The 24854-nt window shown below is 50.3% G+C and overlaps 2 protein-coding genes across 5 annotated transcripts; one reads left to right on the forward strand and one right to left on the reverse strand.

Moving 5' to 3' along the window:
* Nucleotides 1–894: 894 nt before the first annotated feature.
* On the forward strand, nt 895–6535 carry NUDT17 (nudix hydrolase 17). Of its 2 annotated transcripts, none has more exons than XM_040411554.1 (8): nt 895–1114; nt 1189–1311; nt 1458–1641; nt 2338–2363; nt 2458–2550; nt 3411–3509; nt 3582–3718; nt 5889–6535. In XM_040411554.1, the coding sequence occupies exons 1-8, from the start codon at nt 1010–1012 to the stop codon at nt 6052–6054; spliced, it is 933 nt and encodes a 310-aa protein (XP_040267488.1). In that variant the 5' UTR covers nt 895–1009; the 3' UTR covers nt 6055–6535. The 2 variants fall into 2 exon arrangements, with proteins under 2 accessions (XP_040267488.1, XP_040267489.1); XM_040411555.1 differs by having other exon boundaries at nt 895–1104.
* A 586-nt stretch (nt 6536–7121) lies between these two features.
* On the reverse strand, nt 7122–15883 carry PIAS3 (protein inhibitor of activated STAT 3). 3 transcript variants are annotated; one of them, XM_040411552.1, is made up of 14 exons: nt 15698–15883; nt 12700–13165; nt 11820–11904; nt 11582–11632; nt 11262–11352; nt 10984–11118; nt 9220–9325; nt 9062–9135; nt 8810–8970; nt 8508–8644; nt 8240–8405; nt 7977–8110; nt 7597–7637; nt 7122–7410 (listed from the first exon to the last, which is right to left on the reverse strand). In XM_040411552.1, the coding sequence occupies exons 2-14, from the start codon at nt 13160–13162 to the stop codon at nt 7150–7152; spliced, it is 1905 nt and encodes a 634-aa protein (XP_040267486.1). In that variant the 5' UTR covers nt 13163–13165; nt 15698–15883; the 3' UTR covers nt 7122–7149. The 3 variants fall into 3 exon arrangements, with proteins under 3 accessions (XP_040267486.1, XP_040267485.1, XP_040267487.1); XM_040411551.1 differs by lacking the exon at nt 15698–15883 and adding an exon at nt 14748–14790; XM_040411553.1 differs by lacking the exon at nt 15698–15883 and adding an exon at nt 14620–14715.
* Between the last annotated feature and the right edge of the window lie 8971 nt (nt 15884–24854).

Consider the following 24854-nt stretch of genomic DNA (forward strand, 5'->3'; position numbering starts at 1 on the left):
TGTATCTAATCCTACCCTGTGTGATACTGTCTGCTGAGCTGTGTATCTAATCCTATCCTGTGTAATACTGTCTGCTGAGCTGTGTATCTAATCCTATCCTGTGTGATACTGTCTGCTGAGCTGTGTATCTAATCCTGTCCTGTGTGATACTGACTGCTAAACTGTGTATCTAATCCTATCCTGTGTGATACTGTCTGCTGAGCTGTGTATCTAATCATATCATGTGTGATACTGCCTGCTGAAGTGTGTATCTAATCATATCATGTGTGAAACTGCCTACTGAGCTGTGTATCTAATCCCATCCTGTGTGATACAGTCTGCTGAGCTGTGTATCTAATCCTGTCCTGTGTGATACTGTCTGCTAAGCTGTGTATCTAATCCTACCCTGTGTGATACTGTCTGCTGAGCTGTGTATCTAATCCTATCCTGTGTGATACTGACTACTGAGCTGTGTATCTAATCCTACCCTGTGTGATACTGTCTGCTGAGCTGTGTATCTAATCCAATCCTGTATGATACTGACTGCTGAGCTGTGTATCTAATCCTATCCTGTGTGATACAGTCTGCTGAGCTGTGTATCTAATCCTATCCTGTGTGATACTGACTGCTGAGCTGTGTATCTAATCCTATCCTGTGTGATACTCTCTGCTCAGCTGTGTATCTAATCCCATCCTGTGTGATACTGTCTGCTCAGCTGTGTATCTGATCCTGGAGACCTATTCCTATGAAGTGTCACTTATGAGACGTTCTCCTCTAGGGGGCGCTCTCTTTGAGGTTTTTGAGCTCCACACTTCATCATCTTCCTGGCAGTATTGATATTTTACCAGCAGATGGCGCCCACGCTCTTCTTTATGTTTTCTTGCTAAGGATTGTGGGAGATCCTCCCTGCTTCCTGTTCCATAGATCATGTGGATGGAGGGAGATTTCCAGGTGCATTATATAACACCTAACCGCTCAGGTAGCGCCCCCGGCTGGTGTCTCTGGATATAATCTCGGCACATGTGGGGCTATGAGCGTTGATATAATTTCATCGGCCAAGATGGAGTCTGCGAAGCGTGTTCTGGTGTATCTGACCAAAGAGACTTCGCTGCTTCAATGTGCGAGGTTTGTGCAGGTAAATGGCGGCGGCCAGCTCTGCGCTTGTGGTAACCGCTGGCGCTCACTGATAGGAGGCTGTGTATTTTACAGGGCGTCACCGGGCACTTTGCCCCCGAGGATCAGGACCGGGTGATGGTGAACTGCGGCCTGGATCACAATCGGTTCATCATTTCGGATCGGCCGTTCAGCGGCTCCAGGAAGGCGGAGTTACAGGTACGTAATCCTCGGGCAGGGAAACGTCATGGGTTCAGGGCTCTGGAAAAGGTGGGTGACATGCCCTGTGGCAGCTGTACTGTTACCATAGCAACTGCCACCCTGCTTTTTTATGACTTTTATAACCACCATGTTTCCCCCTTCAGAGGCCGGCCTTCTGTCCGATAAAAAACCTAACCACGGACCAAGTGGCATCTCTGCCGGAGGAGATAAGGGGCCGCGGCGTGGATGTGGGGGTTGCCATCTTGTTGCAGTCCGTCAATAAAAGGATTCTTCTGACCAGACGCTCCAAGGAGCTGCACATCTTCCCCAACGTCTGGGTGCCGCCAGGTCTGTACCTCTGGGGTCCGCTCTGATCCGGAGAATGTGGGGTGCGCTGGAGATGGACTACACACGCTAACATGGGGGAACATGGGGCCCCTGCGCTCATCACTGGTGGGGACCACAGCAGTCGGACCCCTGTTCGTCCAGGAGATAAACCTTTGGTAAGGGGACCAGTGGTGACGTCACTCCGGTCATCACATGGTCCGTCACATGATCCATCACCATGGTAAAAGACCATGTGATGACCGGAGTGACGTCACCACAGGTCCTGTTCCTGTACACAGCAAAAAAGAAGACAGAAGAGATGGCGCTATTGTACAATGCAGTCTGTATTCAGAATGCTATTATTTTCCCTTATAACCATGTTATAAGGGAAAATAATAATGATCGGGTCTCCATCCCGATCGTCTCCTAGCAACCTTGCGTGAAAATCGCACCGCATCCGCACTTGCTTGCGATTTTCACGCAACCCCATTCATTTCTATGGGGCCTGCGTTACGTGATAAACGCACAATATAGAGCATGCTGTGATTTTCACACAACGCACAAGTGATGCATGAAAATCACCGCTCATGTGAACAGCCCCATAGAAATGAATGGGTCGGGATTCAGTGCGGGTGCAATGCGTTCACCTCACCCGTGTGAGAGGGGCCTTAAAGATTCACACGGCCTAGAGATGATGATATGGTCTTCTCTTCACAGGAGGTCACATGGAGGACGGAGAACAGGTAGGCTGCTTATTAACCCTATGGGCCCTGCTCTGCCTGTAGGAGTCACCTAACCTCCTCGATCACTGATCACAGATCTCTCTCCCCTTCACAGCTCATTAATGCCGGCCTGCGAGAACTTCAGGAGGAGACGGGGTTAAATCTGCAAGACGCCAACCTCCCCTGGAGCATTCTGGGATTGTGGGAGGTAAGTAAATATCTAAACTGGGGAGGGGGGTTTGCGTATGGCTGCCCGATGGCATCACTCCCTGTGACAGTAACGGTTGATATACTAGAGAAGGAGTGTTTCCTGTGGCCGTGGCAACCATGTAGTATATTAAAGGGATTGTCATAAGATTTTACCCCTATAACCTAAACATCTGCTCATGTCCGGAGTAATAAAAAGAATCCGAAGCTGGCCTTATTAAACCTCACTGTGGCTCTATTTGCCCAAAAAACAGGTTTTTATAACCTGTCAATCACTCACTTAAGGTGCCCAAGGGGAGGTCCGTTAATACAGGGTGCCCGGCCGCACCCCTCGTCGTCTGCTGCACAGCGCCGGCTCCACAATCCTACCCGTCCTTCTGCCAGATCCCGCGCACTAGGCTCAGCCTGATGCGCCGCGGACTCCTGGCAGCGGCTTCGTTGAGCGAAGTGCGCATGCGCCAGCCTGAAGCACATGCGCACTTCGCTCAACGAAGCCGCTGCCAGGAGTCCGCGGCGCATCAGGCTGAGCCTAGTGCGCGGGATCTGGCAGAGGGACGGGTAGGATTGCGGAGGCGGCGCTGGGCACCAGACGACGAGGGGTGCGGCCGGGCACCCTGTATTAACGGACCTGAGTGATTGACAGGTTATAAAAACCTGTTTTTTGGGCAAATAGAGCCACAGTAAAGTTTAATAAGGCCAGCTTCGGATTATTTTTATTACTCCGGACATGAGCATATGATTAGGTTCTAGGGGTAAAATCTTAGGACAATCCCTTTAAGGTAGCTGCACCTTGCTGCAGTCCTGAGTTTGGTCCGCCTTGTTGCACAAGTCTTGGATCCCTTGTCTCTTTCTTCCACATAGTCAGTGTTCCCACCAATGCTGAGCCGTGGCCTGCCCACACGCCATCATATTGTCACTTACCTGCTGGTGTCATCCAATGAAACCCACCAAGAGCTGCAGGTAGGTGATCGGACAATCAAAACCATTGTTGTGGTGGATAAAATTTGAGCGCGGTCATTGTGCCATCTCCAGGAGAAACTCCAGCCAGATGAGCGGGAGGTGAGCGCCTGCGCGTGGCTGGATCGGGAGATCGCAGAGCAGATCGTGACCGCCGCAGAAGGAGAAAAGGATTCTGGGAGGAGAAGTACTGGTCTGCAGACTCCAATAACGTAAGAGGATAGCTGACGGGTCAGAGCAATGTTCTGCAGCTCTCTAGAGAGGTCAGGGGTGTAACCATCTGCAGGATATCACTATGTATCTGTCAGGAAGTAAAGAGCGATGTTCTGCAGCTCCCTAGAGACGTCAGTGGTGTAATAATCTGCAGGATCTCACTATGTACAGTTGTGTTCAAAATAATAGCAGTGTGTTTAAAAGTGAATAAAGCTCAACACCCTTCTAATATCTTCTATTTCCATCCACACAAATGCATTGGGAACACTACACCTTCTATTCCACATCTAAACATGAAGAAAAATATCAGATTTGTGTTGTTCCTCTAAAAAAAAGAATTGAAGAAAAGTGAATATTAGAGATTGATCAAAAAAAATAGCAGTGTTTGTCTTCTTCTTTACAAACTCAAACATTCACTCTATAAACTGAGAAATGTCTGTGCTGCTCGGAGTCACCACCTTCTGCCCCTGTGACCAGGTTCTCCAGCCCAGGAGGATTGGACCACATTCCACAGTTCTTCTTCTCTCTTTCTTGGTTTTGCCTCAGAAACTGCATTTTTGATGTCGCCCCACAGGTTTTCTATTGGATTAAGACCCGGGGATCGGGGCGGCCGCTCCATAACGTCAGTCTTGTTGGTCTGGAGCCGAGATGTTGCCCGTTTACTGGTGTGTTTGGGGTCGTCGTCTTGTTGGAACACCCATTTCAAGGGCATTTCCTCTTCAGCATAAGGCAGCATGACCTCGTCCAGTCTTCTGATGGATTCAGACTGATCCATGATCCCTGGTCTGCGATAAATAGGCCCCGTAGTATGAGACTCATCCCCATATCATGATGCTTGTCCACCATGCTTTACTGTCTACTGGGGCTTGGATTCAGTGTTTGGGGGTCGTCTGACAAACTGTCTCCGGCCTCTAGACCCAAACAGAACCGTCTCACTTCCATCAGTCCACAGAATGTCTCTTCAGGCGGTCAATGGGCTCTTTGGCAGATTGTAAGCTCTTCAGCACACGTCTTGTTTCCATCAGTGGGACTTTGCGGGGGCTTCTTGCAGATCGCTCGGCTTCACATCGGCGTCTTCTCATTGTAACAGGACTCACAGGGAACTTTACACCTTCTTTCATCTTCCTGGAGATGACTGTTGGCCGAGTCCTCGCCATTTTAGCTATTCCTCTATCCATTCCAATGGTAGTTTTTCGCTTTCTTCCACGTCCTTCAGGTTTTCGTTGCCATTTTAAAGCAATTGTGATCATTTTAGCTGAGCAGCCGATCATTTTCTGCACTTCTTTATATGTTTTCCCCTCTCCAATCAACTTTTTAATCAAGGTGCGCTGTTCTTCTGAACAATGTCTGGAACGACCCATTTTCCTCAGAATTTCAGAGATAAATGCACTGTAACGGGCAGGAACAAGATTTGCTGCCTTCCTTCCTTAAATAAGGGCAATAATTGCCACCTGTTTTTCAAAGAATGAACGACCTCACTCATTGAACCCCACACTGCTAGTATTTTGAACATGTCCCTTTCAATTAGTGATTTAATTACACAGAATCAGCTGCATGCGGGTCCTGACTGTTGGGTTTCTATTACTCTACTACACTTGATAACAAATAATTTACTATGTAGAAATATCATTTCTACCAAAACCAGTGATCGGGTTAGTGATGTCTGACTGCTATTATTTTGAACACAGGAGGTAAAGAACAATGTTCTGCAGGTCTCTAGAGAGGTCAGTGGTGTAATAATCTGCAGGATACATCACTGTATCTGTCAGGAGGTAGAGCGGACAGTGATGTTCTGCAGCTCTCTAGAGAGGTCAGGTGTGTAACCATCTGCAGGATATCACTATGTATCTGTCAGGAAGTAAAGAGCGATGTTCTGCAGATCTATAGAGAGGTCAGTGGTGTAATAATCTGCAGGATACATCACTGTGTATCTGTCAGGAGGTGGAGCGGACAGTGATGTTCTGCAGCTCTCTAGAGAGGTCAGGTGTGTAACCATCTGCAGGATATCACTATGTATCTGTCAGGAAGTAAAGAGCGAAGTTCTGCAGATCTCTAGAGAGGTCAGTGGTGTAATAATCTGCAGGATACATCACTATGTATCTGTCAGGAGGTGGAGCGGACAGAGCGATGTTCTGCAGACTCAGTAATCTTGCTGTCCCTGTCTCCTAGCATCACAGAAGTCAGCGGTCGATCACTGACACAGAAAGACCTCGCCCTGTCTACACTTCTTAATACGGCCCCTATAGAGGGTGAGGATACGGAACGCGTGAGCACCGGTACAAAGTACGCGCTGGAGCTGTGGCTGCAAACTGTACGCCGAGAGGAAGTTCCCTAGAGGTCCTTTACTCTATTGCACTTTCAATACTATCAGTATAGAGGCCTTGGAAGACACGACAGGACACAGCGCCCCCAGAGGCTGCGGCAGACATGACAGGACAAGCACTGAATAAATAAAAGGGGTTTATTCCCGTTTAAAAAGATTTTTGTTGCCTTTCTTTTGGCCTTGGAAGATGTCGCCTGCACCAGCTCTACCTCAGTGCGTACGAAGAACAGACTAAATACAGATAAGTCATAGATTTAAATACATAAATATGCAGATGACGGTGATGCCGCTACTACCGCCGCATTAACCCTCCAGCACCAGGAAGGATATCTGGAATATTCCTTGGTGGGAGGGGTACGTGACCTTCATACAGAACAGGGTCTGGTCTTTGGAGTTTGTTTAAGTAAAAAAACAAAAAACGGAAAATATATCATTGTCTATTGGCGTTTATCTCTGTACAGCGCTAGGAGGAGGCGGCAGCAGTGAGCGTACGGAAAAAATATACATAGAAGGCGATATACAGGGCATCGAAAAATGTCATATCTGAGATCAGAGTGCAGTACCAGCTGGTGCCTGCAGATGGCGACCTTATGGGTCTCTAGCACCACCTACAGGCTGCAGGGGTATTGCAAGCGACATCTCCCTGTGTCAGGTAATTGAGGAATGATGTGACTCTACAAAAAGTGATGAAAAGAAAAAAAATTGATTGATTTTGATAATTTCCAGCAGATATCAGTCACATATGGATGGCTTGACACTGGAAATACGTGATTGGGGGGAAACAGGAAGGTCTACACATTACAGTCACCGTCTGAACTGATAACCATAGAGCGCATTACTACACGTAGCTGATTTCAAAGAGCAGATCATTAAATAAAAAATAGAATCATCCGATATAAAAAAATGATATGATGGGAGTCGTAATACTAAAATGAGCGCTGGGTTGATTCCTCGTGGTCTCTGTACATTCCTGCTGTCCGTGTGCCGCCGGTTTCCATAGGCAATGGCGTATAATGCTTTGTAGTTTTAAAAAAAATGGGGCCTATGGAAACAGAAGTCAGCCATGTCCTCGCTGGAGTCCGGCTTCCTGGGTCAGGACCCTCCTGATCAGTCCAATGATATAATGTCCGGTCTGCACCCAGGTAAGGTCGGGGTGGAGTTCTGAGATCCGCTGTGGCCGTGACTGTCCCGTAACGTGCTGGTGGAAACAATGCTACTTATCCGGCTGGCGCCATTGCTTGCCCCGTGGGATCCTGTTATGGCCTGGGTGAGGGGGCTCATGTAATGCGATGGGGGGGCCCGGTACTGGAAAAAGTGATTGAGGGCGTCCTGTTCATCCAGGGAGGTGATGACGGACGGGCTGTAATGCTGAAGAAGAGGAGGAACAGGAAATGATACATGAGGCGACATGCATTTAAAGGGACAGTACGCCTACATATTTCAATGGCTGGGGCAGGAGGTCTACGGGAGACCTCAGCCCCTCCTCTAATGGTCACGTTCTAATTGTTAACCAATTTACATCATGAGCTGCAAAACTTTCTTGGTTGCGCTCACCTGATTGTCCGTCGTCTGAAGGAAGGAGAAGATATCGAGACCTGAGGAGAGGAAACAGGAGACTGTGACACATGACGATACCAGGGCAAGCATTGCAGTCCCCGTGTCACTGGTATATCCCCGACACTCAGGCACTGATAAAACTGGTCTCTGATCACGTGATCGCCATGATGACCGATCAGTGTGATCACCGATTTATAAAAATTGATTTTCCCATTAACCAAATAAAATCCAGGTTAAGGGGTTAAAACGCAGAAGACTAATGTGTGATGCAGAGTGCTATACCAGATGGGATACTGAATACCAATCAGAGGGCAGACACCGCCCCGAAGGCCGTCAGTTGTCTTCACGTTAGAAGAATTAACCCTTCCCACATTTACCTTGAAGGTCGCTTGGTACTGGGAAGGTTCGGTGGTAGTCGGGTAGAGGAAGGCTGGAGAGGTAATCACTCCCTATAGTGGCCATAGGGGGGCTTCTCAGAACAGACGATGGTTGATGGTCAACGCTGATCACCCTAATAAAATTAAATAAAAAGACAAGAGAGTAAGACTCCACGTGGGGGGCATTTCTAATACTCCATCCATGCCACTTGCACCCCCCACCCCCGACACTATGGTACAAGTTAATGGATAGCAGCTTGTACCCTTTGGATCCGACAGAGGGTATGGTCGTTGAGGTGATAGAACACGGCCTCTTGGGCGCAGGCTCGTCCTCGTCTGATGAGCTGTCCAGGGTCAGGTCGATCACTTCCACCTTCTTCTTGGCCTCGCTGTTGTACTTGAGGTCACAGCTGAGGTTGTAGATCATTCCTGTTGGAAGACGATAAGACCTAACAGGGCAGCTCATTGGAGGAACGTGACAGCTCACCAGACGTCTCCCCGGAGTCAGAAGTGACTACCTCCAGCACTTACCATCAATCCCTCCATACGATGTGGGCTGCAGCACGTCCTGCTTCTCCTTCTTGGGCTTCATCGGACACCAGGACCCGTCCTCCATGAACTGAATCTCATCGCAGTCTGTGCAGGAGTTCAGGATGTCCATGAAGAGACTGCAAGAGAAAAGGCAACATGAGCAACTATACCCACAGCCACCACTAGGGGGCCCCATCTGCAGGCTCATAAGGTGACATGCCTGACTTTATATATTAACCATTTAATGGCTTCTCTGCTGAGGATGGTGACAACCACAGCCCAAAAACCATCCAGTGACTCACCCGTCTATAATGAGCAAATCGTATGGCGCCTTCTTGTCGCACACAGGACACGTCCACGTTGGTTTTTTCTCATTCATTTGCAGGTAGAGGGCAGCATCGAAGCACTGGAGGTGGGTGCAGGTGATGGCCCTACAGGGCACGGTCAGACGCATCTTCCCCAGCTGCAGAGAGGAGGGCAGAGGATTATTCGCCATGTTCCTTTTGTATATTTATAGGACTCCTCTGTGTATGATCTGCAACTATCACACTCACCGGACACATGAGGGAGACCCGAAGGCTGGTTGTGGCGATCTCACTGTCGGGGTCGGCCGTCAGCTTCTCTTTTACTATTGTGGGAGAAATAAAGAAATAAGTGTAAGAGGTCGATCTGCGGAGAGATGTCAGGGGTCGGATGGAGAGATTGGACTCACTCAGTGCTCTGGAATGGTCTGGGTTCCGGATGCCTTTGGCGCGGAGTTTCTGCAGAAGGGTGACCGAGGTCAGCTGCTTCACCAGGTAGACGGACAGCGAGTAATTCTGCAAGACAGAGAGTGTCAGGAAAAATGGCGCCAAAGTAATCACCCATAGCACCCCCTCCTACAGCCATACAGTATAAGAGGAGAGGCGCCCCCTCCTACAGCCATACACTATAAGATGAGAGAGGCGCCCCCTCCTACAACCATGCGTTATAAGACGAGAGCAGGGCTCCCTCCTACAGCCGTACACTATAAGATGAGACCGGCGCCCCCTCCTACAGCCGTACACTATAAGATGAGACCGGCGCCCCCTCCTACAGAAGAGAGAAAAAAAAGAAAACAGAGTGTCAATCAACCAGATTGCCCCTTTTGGTGAAACACCTCCAAACACCATCGGATTCCTCCCTGGTGAAGTAAGTTCCACAATTTGTGCTGCTAATTAAGTAATTTTACGGATGATCTTTGATGAAGCCCTCTGTCTAAGGTGTCGGTACGCATCCTGCACTTGCGCCCCCTCCTACAGCCATGTACTATAAGACGAGAGCAGGGCTCCCTCCTACAGCCGTGCACTATAAGATAAGAGTGGCACCCCCTCCTACAGCTGTACAGTATAAGATGAGAGCGGTGCCCCCTCCTACAGCCATGTACTATAAGACGAGAGCAGGGCTCCCTCCTACAGCCGTGCACTATAAGATAAGAGTGGCACCCCCTCCTACAGCTGTACAGTATAAGATGAGAGCGGTGCCCCCTCCTACAGCTGTACACTATAAGACGAGAGCGGCACCCCCTCCTACAGCCATTTACTATAAGATAAAAGCGGCGCCCCCTCCTACAGCCGTGCACTATAAGACGAGAGCAGGGCTCCCTCTTCCAGCCGTGCACTATAAGATGAGAGCGGTGCCCCCTCCTACAGCCATGTACTATAAGATGAGAGCAGGGCTCCCTCCTACAGCCATGTACTATAAGATAAAAGCGGCGCCCCCTCCTACAGCCGTGCACTATAAGACGAGAGCAGGGCTCCCTCTTCCAGCCGTGCACTATAAGATGAGAGCGGTGCCCCCTCCTACAGCCATGTACTATAAGATGAGAGCAGGGCTCCCTCCTACAGCCATGTACTATAAGATAAAAGCGGCGCCCCCTCCTACAGCCGTGCAGTAGAAGATGAGAGCGGTGCCCCCTCCTACAGCCGTACACTATAAGATGAGAGCGGCACCCCCTCCTACAGCCGTGCAGTATAAGATAAGAGCGGTACCCCCTCCTACAGGCGTACACTATAAGATGAGAGCGGTGCCCCCTCCTACAGCCGTGCAGTATAAGATGAGAGCGGTGCCCCCTCCTACAACCATGCGTTATAAGACGAGAGCAGGGCTCCCTCCTACAGCCATGTACTATAAAATAAGAGCGGCACCCCCTCCTACAGCCATGTACTACAAGACGAGAGCAGGGCTCCTTCCTACAGCCGTACACTATAAGATGAGAGCGGTGCCCCCTCCTACAGCCATGTACTATAAGATGAGAGCGGCGCCCCCTCCTACAGCCATGTTCTACAAGACGAGAGCAGGGCTCCTTCCTACAGCCGTACACTATAAGATAAGAGCGGCACCCCCTCCTACAGCCGTGCATTATGAGAGGGATACCACCCCCCTTTTACAGCCTGTACTATAGGGGGAGCCAGTCCCACAATGACTGATCACTGTGTTACCTGGGGTTAACACTTACTCTGCCAAACTCAGACGACCAGTTGACAATGATGTTGTTGGGCACGGTGGACGACAGCCGGATGAGCGGGGAGATGTTGATGGGTCTGCTCGGCCTTTTAGGCTCCACTCCATTCTTGGTGGGAGGTAAGTAGCCCTGGATGTGGGAGAAGGAAGGAATTTTTAAAATTTCATGTGTATTACCGCCACCTACTGTCATGCATCCAAACTCCCACATTTTGATTCCATCGGTCTTAAATTTCAACTTCAGGAAATGAAAGCCCCGACCATTTTACTCACTGGCAATGGGCACAGCTTCCCGTTCACCTTCACAAAGAGGTTGGGGGGGAAGTAGTCCTCCTGCGGACAGCTGGTCTCACACAGACAGAACCTGGAGAAAGACGTCAGGTTATAAGACATCGCCCCTCCGCTGCCTCGTTACACACCAGACAATTATCTATCGTGTCTACACCCCCATACCATGACGCCGTGCCACCCGACCAATGTTATTTTTACCAGACAGGGAGCTCTGGTGGTTAACCCTTCGCTCACCTCTGCGGAGGTGGCAGAAATTCCCATTGTAAAGTCGGAGCACCGATGACCCTATGAGGTGTACTTACCTCAGCTGGACCTGGACTGTGTAATCACATTTAGCACCAGGCAGTATGTCTCTGCGGAAAAAACACATAAAACTCTCATATAATCTACAGTCTGGTAAACACAACATACATTGTACAGACCAGCCGCTCTCCCAGGGCATGCTGGGAGTTTTAGTACTGACAGCTGGAATGTACGGATGATGGAGGCCATAGACGCCTCTCCGCCCAGTCTGACACTCCGAACACTTCACCCACTCACCTTGAACTCAGGATTTGATGGACCTGTTGGGGCGTCAGTGCAAAGCTAAAGTGGGCCTCTTCAAACCGTTGTGTGTTTGTGGAAGCTGGAGGAAGACAACGGAGGAACTGAGTGCAAGGATAAGGCGACCACCAGATGGTACCGGATTAAAAGGCTCAGCTAAAAGTGGGGAAAATACCTGCCCTCACCTCTAGGGGGCCTTCTAACCTAGTGACCCCCTCACCAGTCAGATGCCCAGAGAAAGCCCCAGGGTTAGCATTTCAGGACCCCCTAGACTGACAAGTGCTTAGCGAGGGTCTGAGGGGGCACAGGAGACCTGTTTTGCTTCTGTGTCAGGAGGGTCTACAACAATCTGTGCACCTCTTTTTGACTCCCTCACTGCCCCCCCTTCTTGGGTTGGGGAGGTATTTAGTCTGTAGGACCCTTACGGTCCTATTAGACCTACAGATAAATCGCCAAGATCATCACCAACAAGCTCTTGATCTGGCGCCGATTATCAGGTAATCAGAGTCTTTCAACATGTTTATAAATCGTTTTTCGGCGTCAGATTGTGCCGTGTAATCGGCGCACTGCTGCCGGCAAACAATGATTCAGTATGGGGACGAGCGATGGCATTAGCGATCATTTGTCCCCATAGTGAGGAGGAGATTGCTGCATGTAATAGCCCCGGTCTCCACCACTAGCGAGCAGGCGATCGCCGAGAAGGAACGCTTCCCTCCTGACAATCACCTGCAGAATGTATAGGTGTCATAGGGCCCTTACATTGAGGAAACCATCTCAGTGGGGGCCCACATGGAGGAACAAGCTGTGCAGACCCAGCTTTGATGAAGGTGCCCCCCACGATCCATAGAGCAGGGAGACAGGTTGGCGTTGGACTCACCCAGCGTGGTTGGTTTGATCAGCTCATCGTAGACATCGTAGAATGGAAGCCTCTTCATCTTGACATCTGGGTGGACTGGGTGTATGGGCGGGGATAGGTGCTGAATGTCCGTCTCGTGTTTGGGACCAAGCATGGGGATAGGGGGCAGCACAGATGAAGGAAGGGTGCTCGGCATGGTGCCGCCATCATAGCCCAGGTGGCACACGGCACCCTGAGACAGTGAGTTGGCATTGGGTAGCGCCCCAGCCTGCATGTGCAGCATGGTCAAGTCTGTGGTGCTGAGGACCTTGCGAGGAAATCTCCTTCGATAGAGCTCCTTGATCTTCATCAGGATGGTCGGGTTGCAGCCAGACTTCACCAGATGAAGGGCCTTGGAGAGAAGCTCGTGTTTCCGTCCACTCTTGTTTCTGCCGGCAAAACCCAGAAGAACTAGCAGTTCGGAGACTCTAAAGCTCATAACCATGTGCTGGGGGAAGAAGAAGAACAACAAGATGAGCCTCAGACCACTAGGAACAATGAAACCCCTTACACTAATACCCTCTGACTCGCGGGTCCACAGTGACCACCTGACACCGGCCAGGAGACGTCATGGTCATACCCCATGACCTGGCGGAGACAGAAACCACAGGACAACTGTGTGTGGTCACTGGAATGATGGTGCTTCTACTCCCACCAGTGCTGAAGCTCAACCAGTATGGCCGGTGACAGGATAGCCATCTTTCCATCCTCCTTGTAGTTCTTGCTGACAGCACCCAGTATTGTCCTATTGTGAACCCCTAAATGGCCAGAACTGTACCCCAGAACGTGAGGCTCACTGACCTATGTCAAGACCGGTGGCCGTACAACTTCAGGCCTGCGTGACCCGAATTGTGTGGTTGACTATGATGTGATCTGAGTCTTTTTGGTCCCCTTCAGTCTCTGTACAGTAGTTTCGGCTCACAGGTGGAGGTGAGGTTTTTCTGTTACAGTCACACGACACCCCATATGTCATGACAGTGACAACCATGTGCCATAAAGCCACCAGATGTCTTCTCATTATGCAACTGAAAACTTCTCAAACTTTCTACCGTGTTTCAGTTCCTCATTGTTATCTAGATCTCTGCTTGCTGTGAATGAAAACATTCTTGCTTATATACAAGAGCCTGAGAGCCTGTCCTGACCGAGGGCGGCCGGAGGGACAGGAACTGAAACAAAGCAGATGAGAAGGTTCCAGAATCCCGCTGGTATATGGTGTATACGGGAAGTGCCGCGAAGAACGGTCTCAGAACAGTAATGTCATAGATAGGAGGGCCCCCCATGTCCTGATAAGGGGGGAGTGGGGGGGGGTCCCCTGTGATGATAAACTGGCAGTGGTGGGGGCCCCCTGTCACGATAAGGCATCAGTAATGTGGGACCCCCTGTCACGATAAGGCATCAGTAATGTGGGACCCCCTGTCACGATAAGGCATCAGTAATGTGGGACCCCCTGTCACGATAAGGCATCAGTAATGTGGGACCCCCTGTCACGATAAGGCATCAGTAATGTGGGACCCCCTGTCACGATAAGGCATCAGTAATGTGGGACCCCCTGTCACGATAAGGCATCAGTAATGTGGGACCCCCTGTCACGATAAGGCATCAGTAATGTGGGACCCCATCACGATAAGGCATCAGTAATGTGGGACCCCCTGTCACGATAAGGCATCAGTAATGTGGGACCCCCTGTCACGATAAGGCATCAGTAATGTGGGACCCCCTGTCATTATAAGGCATCAGCAGTGGGGGCTCCCTGTCACAATAAGGCAGCAGTAGTGGGGCTCCCTGTCACGATAAGGCAGCAGTAGTGGGGCCCCCTGTCATTATAAGGCAGCAGTAGTGGGGCCCCTGGGCAGTACACACAGTATTTCCAGGCTATATACAGGGTCAGCACAGGACACATACACCGACCCGTCCTCAACTAGGCCTCATCTCCATCCCCGGCGTCTCCCAGCTCACGACCCAGACTCCCCATCACTATTTCCCGCAGACGTCACGGCCGAGTCCCGCTGTTTTCTCCCCGGTCCCGGTACCTTGAGCTCCGCCAGTTCCGCCATCTTGAGACATGGTTCGGCAACTGGGGAGAGCCAGGGAGCGGGGAGAAATAGCCAGCCCAGCCGGGAGCGTGAAAGAGAGGCCGGGGAGGGGGCGAGGTGGTGAGGCCACAGCCCCGGGAGCGGAGCGGACAGGGGGGACCCTCCATCACTGCCTTATCACTACAGGGGGGACCCCGCCATCACTACGTTATCATGATAGGTGGGGGACCCTAACCCGATTATGCCAGTAAGTGGGCATGGTACATCTGTGAAACCTGCAGGGCAATCTGCCATCAGCACTCCTTGGGTGACATAAGGACACGGGCAGCTGCCGGCGGATATGTAACAGGCGGGCACCAGGAGTCATCCCCCGTGAAGCCTGGCAGAGACCTGACACCGTGTCCGAGCTGCCCTCACCCACCATCAATCATTAATCCCCTGCTGTACGCCACGTGTAGGCACCAGCCGGGCACCGCCAGCCCACCGTGACCTTGTAGTCCAAGTCCTGGCATGTGAGGACTGCCCACAACCTTCTCCCCCTGGCACATGATGCCCCTGTCCACCCCACTGTGGGATCACTCAGCAGATACATTGTATCCGCCTTCTATCAGCTCTTCACAATGAAAACATCCGGATACAAGGTGGCAGGAAACCACAGGAGGGCAGGGGGCACCCAGAAGTCTGCAGAGTGCCCCCTGAAGAGCCATTTATCAACCGATCCCCAGCAGGCGCCGGGCAGGGCAGGGTTAATGCGGGCAGCAGAGGGTTAAGCCGGTCCCCAGGAGCTGCCTTTGTTAACCATGGAGCCTGCGAGCCGTAAAGCGAGAGACCTAACCCCGGGGAAGGAGAGCATAGCCCCCCACACGGGTCCCCCCCTTCAGGGGGCGCTGCTCTGGGGGTCTGCTGGGGGCACACACTGCTAGAGTTATGGGGGGCATTGTACTTACCCAGAGCAGGGGCAGCTGGAGGGGAGGCTCTTTCTGCAACCCCCCCTTAGTGCAAAGTGCAGTCCTGGAGGACGCCCCCCGGTCTTCAGAAGCTCTAAGACCCCCAACCAAGGGGAGAAAGAGGAGAAATCGGCGAAATCCGACCCCACAAGCTGCACGGAGCCGCACGACTTTCACTTTATGGAAGGGACTCAGGAAATGCACTGGGCGGCCGGCTCTCTGCCGCCCCCAGCGGCGGCCACCGGAAGAGGCCTGGATTGTGCCTGCTCTCTACCGCCCCCAGCGGCGGCCACTGGAAGAGGCCTGGATTGTGCCTGCAGCTTCCTCCACCTCCTGCTCAGGGACCACATGTGCCAGGCTGATGGGACAAAGAGCTTGTCCTCTACTTCCAGTTATAGAAGTGCTTGATCTATGGATCCCCATTTTCTTAGATCTATTCCTGGGAAAGCTGGGTGAAATACAATATGGCTCAATTGGGGGGTTCTCCACCCTGTTTGGGAGTAATACATGAGCGGTGGATGTCTAACTGGACTTCAGTAGTTTTGTTACCTACCCAGCTTTCCCAGGACACTATAGGTGGCATTGCCAGTGCCCAATTGGGCCACTTATAAGTTGTTGTTTTTTTAATTGGGCACAATCAGCCATCTATCCCGAGGAGCTTACACTCTAATTATAGACAGATCAGCTTGCAATAGGGATGAGCAGTCAGTGTGTCTCTCACAATGACGTATCTAATCCTCTCCGCTCCTAAAAATGGCCGTGTTCCTCTATGGCAGACTTAAAGGGGATGTCCAGTGCTGTGAGTCTCGATTGTATCGGCTCCAGAGCAATATCTACTATGGACGTCATGACAACCAATAGTAAGGATCGCTGGCGAACATTTTCCATCGTGTTCAGTCTGCTCTTAGTATGTGCCCAAGAGCTTACAATCTATTTTTTATGCTGAATGGTCCTTTAGAATCTGTGCATTCCGGGTGACTTCTATTAGATGTGTGTATGGCGGCATATGGAGGGTGTATGTGAGTGTGTGGAGGGTGTATGTGAGTGTATGGCGGCATATGGAGGGTGTATGTGAGTGTATGGCGGCATATGGAGGGTGTATGTGAGTGTGTGGAGGGTGTATGTGAGTGTATGGCGGCATATGGAGGGTGTATGTCAGTGTGTGGAGGCTGTATGTGAGTGTATGGCGGCATATGGAGGGTGTATGTCAGTTTGTGGAGGCTGTATGTGAGTGTATGGCGGCATATGGAGGGTGTATGTCAGTGTGTGGAGGCTGTATGTGAGTGTATGGCGGCATATGGAGGGTGTATGTCAGTGTGTGGAGGCTGTATGTGAGTGTATGGCGGCATATGGAGGGTGTATGTCAGTTTGTGGAGGCTGTATGTGAGTGTATGGCGGCATATGGAGGGTGTATGTGAGTGTATGGCGGCATATGGAGGGTGTATGTGAGTGTATGGCGGCATATGGAGGGTGTATGTGAGTGTGTGGCAGCTTCACATGGAGGGTGTATATCAGTGTATGGCTGCATATGGAGGGTGTATGTGAGTGTGTGGAGGTTATACGACTGAACATGGAGGCTGTAAATCAGTGTTTGGAGGCTGTATATACGTTTATATAGGCTATATATGAGTGTACAGAGACTGTATACCAGTGTGTGGAGGCTGTATATCAGTGTATGGAGGCGGTATGTCAGTGTATAGAGGCTGTATATCAGTGTATGAAAGCTATACATCGGTGTATGGTGGCTGTATGTGTGTGTATGGAGGTTGTATGTCTGTCAGTGTATGAAGGCTATACGTCAGTCTATGGAGGCTGTATGTCAGTGTATGAAGGCTATACGTCAGTGTATGGAGGCTGTATGTCAGTGTATGGAGGCGGTATGTCAGTGTATGGAGGCTATATGTCAGTGTATGGAGGCTGTATGTCAGTGTATGAAGGCTATATGTCAGTGTATAGAGGCGGTATGTCAGTGTATGAAGGCTGTATGTCAGTGTATGGAGGCGGTATGTCAGTGTATGAAGGCTATATGTCAGTGTATAGAGGCTGTATGTCAGTGTATGGAGGCTATATGTCAGTGTATGGAGGCGGTATGTCAGTGTATGAAGGCTGTATGTCAGTGTATGGAGGCGGTATGTCAGTGTATGAAGGCTATATGTCAGTGTATTGAGGCTGTATGTCAGTGTATGGAGGCTGTATGTCAGTGTATTGAGGCTGTATGTCAGTGTATTGAGGCTATATGTCAGTGTATGAAGGCTGTATGTCAGTGTATGGAGGCTGTATGTCAGTGTATGAAGGCTGTATGTCAGTGTATGAAGGCTGTATGTCAGTGTATGAAGGCTATATGTCAGTGTATTGAGGCTGTATGTCAGTGTATGGAGGCTGTATGTCAGTGTATGAAGGCTGTATGTCAGTGTATGAAGGCTATATGTCAGTGTATTGAGGCTGTATGTCAGTGTATGGAGGCTGTATGTCAGTGTATGGAGGCTGTATGTCAGTGTATGGAGGCTGTATGTCAGTGTATGAAGGCTGTATGTCAGTGTATTGAGGCTGTATGTCAGTGTATGGAGGCTGTATGTCAGTGTATGGAGGCTGTATGTCAGTGTATGAAGGCTGTGCTCAGACTCGGCCCCGATGGGCCCCTGGTCTCCCACCTCCTGCACTACGTACATACAGTCAGCGTGCAGCTCCTCCACCAGCCTATGGTCATATAAAAAACTGCAGTTTATTATCATAGACCCGATCAGAGCTGAGAGGACTTCTAGGTACAGAGGAGAGGCCACCAGGACCTACCTTCTCAGAGGGGCTGCAGGGACCCCCCATATCTGGAAGCATGAGCAGGTAATATCTGACTGTATCCATACGGGGGGCCCCTGGCACCGCTGTGCATCTCCATAGTCCGTACAGCCCTGGGTTTAGGGTTGTTGGAGGACCTTTGTTACTATCATATAAAGAATTATTAAAGGGATATTCCAGTAGGAGGAGCAGCTGGGGGTCAGAGCGGTCACACTCCCGCTCCATTCACTGACCCGAGCTCTCAGCGGACCCCTGGTCGGCCCGGTACACCCGTCTGAGCACCCGATATCATGAAGTGTTCCCACTGTTTTCATCAAACTTCTTACTTTTTTATTTTTAGTGTTTACTGTAATTTCCTAAGACATTGTAAAAACATGTGGACACGCTAGGTGTGCGCTGCACGGTCTCCCCCATCGGGCCGCTCCATGCACAGACTACAGAAGCGAGCATTGAGCCCCATGCCTTGCTCTGCAGGCACCGGCCGCTCTCTACGCTTTTCGCCGAGGCCGGCGCTTGTCAGCAGCTCCCTAACTGCAAGAGAGCAGCAAGGAGCGCCCTTGGCTCCTCCTCACCATTGCTATAGCAACGGCTGCCTGGGGTCTGGCAAAGGATTCTGGGAGCTGGCCAATGCTAAGGCTTTGGGGGCTGTGCTTCCTTATGTCTCCCCGTTCCTGCACCTTGGTGGAGGTCTGCGAGGCTGCGAGGTGCCAGCCCTGCTCTCTTGTGGATTGTCCTCACCTACCATGGGAAAAAAAAAAACACGAGGGATTTGTGTAAATCATTGAAAAAAAAAATGCCTTAAAATACAGGGCGAAAGATCAAGGCTATGGTAGTGGGGGAGGGGAAGCAGCCTGGGGGTTATTCCACAGCGGGGTGAGATGAGCACAACCCTCATCATCAGCCATGCCAAAAAGATGTCCGAAAGTCAGATCATATCCAAACCGTACAAAATGTGGACACTGACCTACTTTAAAAAAAATAAGCCACAACATTAAAACCACTGACAAGTGAACAATGGCGTCTGTCAAGGAGTAGGACATGTTGGGCAGCAAGCGGGCAAAATGAGAGAGAAAAAGGATCTGATCAAGTCTGACGTGGGCCAAACTGCCATGTGTAGAGGACGGGGTTGTGGGGTGTTCCCAGTAGGTAGTGGTGAGTGTGACAACCACCCGCCAAGCCCGTCGTACTATGGCACAGTTGTCAGACAGGTCTCGTCTTCTGGAGGCGAATCCACTGTGAGCACCGAAGACGTTGAAGATTGGTTGGTGTGCCCATACATGGTACAATCGGTAAAATAAAATGATTGATTTCGCTCTTCGTATTGAATCGGGGCGAAGAGACTCCGGCTAGCTAATCCTAAAGGGAAGAAACGGGTATTTGCAACCTAGCTAACCAATCAGCAATGTATACAAATAAGACAACGCGGTAGTATGGCTCCTCTGAGGACAGAGCTCTTAGCATAGACCAGATAATCGGGGAACACGGGCAAAACTGGAACGATTGTTTTATTTTAAAAACTATACACAAAAATATAAGTTTTTGGGGAGGAAAATAAGAAAAAAAATATTTTTAACCAAAAGGTGTGCTTTTGGTGGGTTTGGAACTAATGGTGGTCTGTGGATGGTACTATTACTGGGGATCTGTGGATGGCACTGTTATGGGGGGATCTGTGAAGGACACTGTTATGGGGGGATCTGGGGATGGCACTGTTATGGGGGATCTGTGAAGGACACTGTTATGGGGGGATCTGGGGATGGCACTGTTATGGGGGGATCTGTGGATGACACACTGTTATGGGGGGATCTGTGGATGACGCACTGTTATGGGGGGATCTGTGGATGACGCACTGTTATGGGGGGATCTGTGGATGACACACTGTTATGGGGGGATCTGTGGATGACGCACTGTTGTGGGGGATCTGTGGATGACGCATTGTTATGGGGGGATCTGTGGATGACGCACTGTTATGGGGGGGATCTGTGGCTGGCACTGTTATGGGGGGGGATCTGTGACGGACACTGTTATGGGGGGGATCTGTGGTTGGCACTGTTACAGGGGGGATCTGTGGATGACGCACTGTTATGGGGGGATCTGTGGATGACACACTGTTATGGGGGGATCTGTGGATGACGCACTGTTGTGGGGGATCTGTGGATGACGCATTGTTATGGGGGGATCTGTGGATGACGCACTGTTATGGGGGGGATCTGTGGCTGGCACTGTTATGGGGGGGGATCTGTGACGGACACTGTTATGGGGGGGATCTGTGGTTGGCACTGTTACAGGGGGGATCTGTGGCTGGCACTGTTATGGGGGGGGGGGATCTGTGGCTGACACTGTTACAGGGGGGATCTGTGGCTGGCACTGATACAGGGGGATCTGTGTCTGGCACTGTTACAGGGGGGATCTGTGGGTGGCACTGTTGCAGGGGGGATCTGTGGCTGGCACTGATACAGGGGGATCTGTGTCTGGCACTGTTACAGGGGGGATCTGTGGATGGCACTGTTACAGGGGGGATCTGTGGATGGCACTGTTACAGGGGGGATCTGTGGGTGGCACTGTTACAGGGGGGATCTGTGGATGGCACTGCTACAGGGGGGATCTGTGGGTGGCACTGTTACAGGGGGGATCTGTGGATGGCACTGTTACAGGGGGGATCTGTGGATGGCACTGTTACAGGGGGGATCTGTGGATGGCACTGTTACAGGGGGGATCTGTGGATGGCACTGTTACAGGGGGGATTTGTGGGTGGCACTGTTACAGAGGGGATCTGTGGATGGCACTGTTACAGGGGGATCTGTGGGTGGCACTGTTATATATGTGCTATCCACAGACCCTCCACCCCATAACAGTGCCATCCACAGACCCCCCATCCCATAACAGTGCCATCCACAGACCCCCCACCCCATAACAGTGTCATTCACAGACCACCCCCCCCCACCCCTTAACAATGCCATCCACAGATGTTCCACATAAAACTGTCATCCACAGATCCCCTTCCCCGCCGCTCCAGTATACAAATATAAAATGTCTCATTTATTTAAAAGTGATTACACATGCCCCCTCACTCCTAATATTACCGTACATCCTAACCGCTTCTGTACAGCCCAGGCAGGCCGGGCGGGCGGCGCGTCACTCACTGACGTCATGTGCCTGCGCCGCCTGCTTCATTCTTAACCACCTCCGGACCGCCTAACGCAGGATCGCGTTCCGGAGGTGGCAGCGCTGCGCACAGTCACGCATATACGCGTCATCTCGCGAGACGCGAGATTTCCTGTGAACGCGCGCACACAGGCGCGCGCGCTCACAGGAACGGAAGGTAAGAGAGTTGATCTCCAGCCTGCCAGCGGCGATCGTTCGCTGGCAGGCTGGAGATGTGTTTTTTTTAACACCTAACAGGTATATTAGACGCTGTTTTGATAACAGCGTCTAATATACCTGCTACCTGGTCCTCTGGTGGTCCCCTTTGTTTGGATCGACCACCAGAGGACACAGGTAGCTCAGTAAAGTAGCACCAAGCACCACTACACTACACTACACCCCCCCCCCATCACTTATTAACCCCTTATTAGCCCCTGATCACCCCTAATCACCCCTGATCACCCCATATAGACTCCCTGATCACCCCCCTGTCATTGATTACCCCCCTGTCATTGATCAACCCCCTGTAAAGCTCCATTCAGACGTCCGCATGATTTTTACGGATCCACTGATAGATGGATCGGATCCGCAAAACGCATCCGGACGTCTGAATGAAGCCTTACAGGGGCATGATCAATGACTGTGGTGATCACCCCATATAGACTCCCTGATCACCCCCCTGTCATTGATTACCCCCCTGTCATTGATTACCCCCCTGTAAAGCTCCATTCAGATGTCCGCATGATTTTTACGGATGCACTGATACATGGATCGGATCCGCAAACGCATCCGGTCGTCTGAATGAAGCCTTACAGGGGCATGATCAATGACTGTGGTGATCACCCCCCTGTCATTGATTACCCCCCTGTAAAGCTCCATTCAGATGTCCGCATGATTTTTACGGATGCACTGATAGATGGATCGGATCCGCAAAACGCATCCGGACGTCTGAATGAAGCCTTACAGGGGCATGATCAATGACTGTGGTGATCACCCCATATAGACTCCCTGATCACCCCCCTGTCATTGATTACCCCCCTGTCATTGATTACCCCCCTGTAAAGCTCCATTCAGATGTCCGCATGATTTTTACGGATGCACTGATAGATGGATCGGATCCGCAAAACGCATCCGGACGTCTGAATGAAGCCTTACAGGGGCATGATCAATGACTGTGGTGATCACCCCATATAGACTCCCTGATCACCCCCCTGTAAAGCTCCATTCAGATGTCCGCATGATTTTTACGGATGCACTGATACATGGATCGGATCCGCAAAACGCATCCGGTCGTCTGAATGAAGCCTTACAGGGGCATGATCAATGACTGTGGTGATCACCCCCCTGTCATTGATTACCCCCCTGTAAAGCTCCATTCAGATGTCCGCATGATTTTTACGGATGCACTGATAGATGGATCGGATCCGCAAAACGCATCCGGACGTCTGAATGAAGCCTTACAGGGGCATGATCAATGACTGTGGTGATCACCCCATATAGACTCCCTGATCACCCCCCTGTCATTGATCACCCCCCTGTCATTGATTACCCCCCTGTAAAGCTCCATTCAGATGTCCGCATGATTTTTACGGATGCACTGATAGATGGATCGGATCCGCAAAACGCATCCGGACGTCTGAATGAAGCCTTACACGGGCGTGATCAATGACTGTGGTTATCACCCCATATAGACTCCCTGATCACCCCCCTGTCATTGATCACCCCCCTGTCATTGATCACCCCCCTGTCATTGATCACCCCCCCTGTCATTGATCACCCCTCTGTAAGGCTCCATTCAGATATTTTTTTGGCCCAAGTTAGCAGAATTTTTTTTTTTTTTTCTTACAAAGTCTCATATTCCACTAACTTGTGTCAAAAAATAAAATCTCACATGAACTCACCATACCCCTCACGGAATCCAAATGCGTAAAATTTTTTAGACATTTATATTCCAGACTTCTTCTCACGCTTTAGGGCCCCTAGAATGCCAGGGCAGTATAAATACCCCACATGTGACCCCATTTCGGAAAGAAGACACCCCCAGGTATTCCGTGAGGGGCATATTGAGTCCATGAAAGATTGAAATTTTTGTCCCAAGTTAGCGGAACGGGAGACTTTGTGAGAAAAAAATTAAAAATATCAATTTCCGCTAACTTGTGCCAAAAAAAAAAAATTTCTATGAACTCGCCATGCCCCTCATTGAATACCTTGGGGTGTCTTCTTTCCAAAATGGGGTCACATGTGGGGTATTTATACTGCCCTGGCATTCTAGGGGCCCCAAAGCGTGAGAAGAAGTCTGGTATCCAAATGTCTAAAAATGCCCTCCTACAAGGAATTTGGGCACCTTTGCGCATCTAGGCTGCAAAAAAGTGTCACACATCTGGTATCGCCGTACTCAGGAGAAGTTGGGGAATGTGTTTTGGGGTGTCATTTTACATATACCCATGCTGGGTGAGAGAAATATCTTGGTCAAATGCCAACTTTGTATAAAAAAATGGGAAAAGTTGTCTTTTGCCAAGATATTTCTCTCACCCAGCATGGGTATATGTAAAATGACACCCCAAAACACATTCCCCAACTTCTCCTGAATACGGCGATACCACATGTGTGACACTTTTTTGCAGCCTAGGTGGGCAAAGGGGCCCATATTCCAAAGAGCACCTTTAGGATTTCACAGGTCATTTACCTACTTACCACACATTAGGGCCCCTGGAAAATGCCAGGGCAGTATAACTACCCCACAAGTGACCCCATTTTGGAAAGAAGACACCCCAAGGTATTCCGTGAGGGGCATGGCGAGTTCCTAGAATTTTTTATTTTTTGTCACAAGTTAGTGGAAAATGCTTATTTTTTTTTTTTTTTTTTTTTCATACAAAGTCTCATATTCCACTAACTTGTGACAAAAAATAAAAACTTCCATGAACTCACTTTGCCCATCAGCGAATACCTTGGGGTCTCTTCTTTCCAAAATGGGGTCACTTGTGGGGTAGTTATACTGCCCTGGCATTCTAGGGGCCCAAATGTGTGGTAAGGAGTTTGAAATCAAATTCTGTAAAAAATGACCTGTGAAATCCGAAAGGTGCTCTTTTGAATATGGGCCCCTTTGCCCACCTCGGCTGCAAAAAAGTGTCACACATCTGGTATCTCCGTAATCGGGAGAAGTTGGGGAATGTGTTTTGGGGTGTCATTTTACATATACCCATGCTGGGTAAGAGAAATATCT

Source organism: Bufo bufo, chromosome 11, assembly GCF_905171765.1.
Source record: "Bufo bufo chromosome 11, aBufBuf1.1, whole genome shotgun sequence".
NCBI classification, from domain to species: Eukaryota; Metazoa; Chordata; class Amphibia; order Anura; family Bufonidae; genus Bufo; species Bufo bufo.

Bases quoted from the DNA above. Each gene is read 5' to 3' on its own strand.
- NUDT17 (XM_040411554.1), top strand. From the start codon at position 1,010: ATGAGCGTTGATATAATTTCATCGGCCAAGATGGAGTCTGCGAAGCGT. The intron at 1,642-2,337 runs GTCTGTACCTCT...TTCTCTTCACAG, and splicing joins CAACGTCTGGGTGCCGCCAG to GAGGTCACATGGAGGACGGA. The intron at 3,510-3,581 runs GTAGGTGATCGG...TGCCATCTCCAG, and splicing joins AAACCCACCAAGAGCTGCAG to GAGAAACTCCAGCCAGATGA.
- PIAS3 (XM_040411551.1), bottom strand. From the start codon at position 14,771: ATGGCGGAACTGGCGGAGCTCAAG. The intron at 11,633-11,819 runs GTGAGTGGGTGA...TTTTTTCCGCAG, and splicing joins CATCAAATCCTGAGTTCAAG to AGACATACTGCCTGGTGCTA. The intron at 9,136-9,219 runs GTGAGTCCAATC...CTCCCACAATAG, and splicing joins AGACCATTCCAGAGCACTGA to TAAAAGAGAAGCTGACGGCC.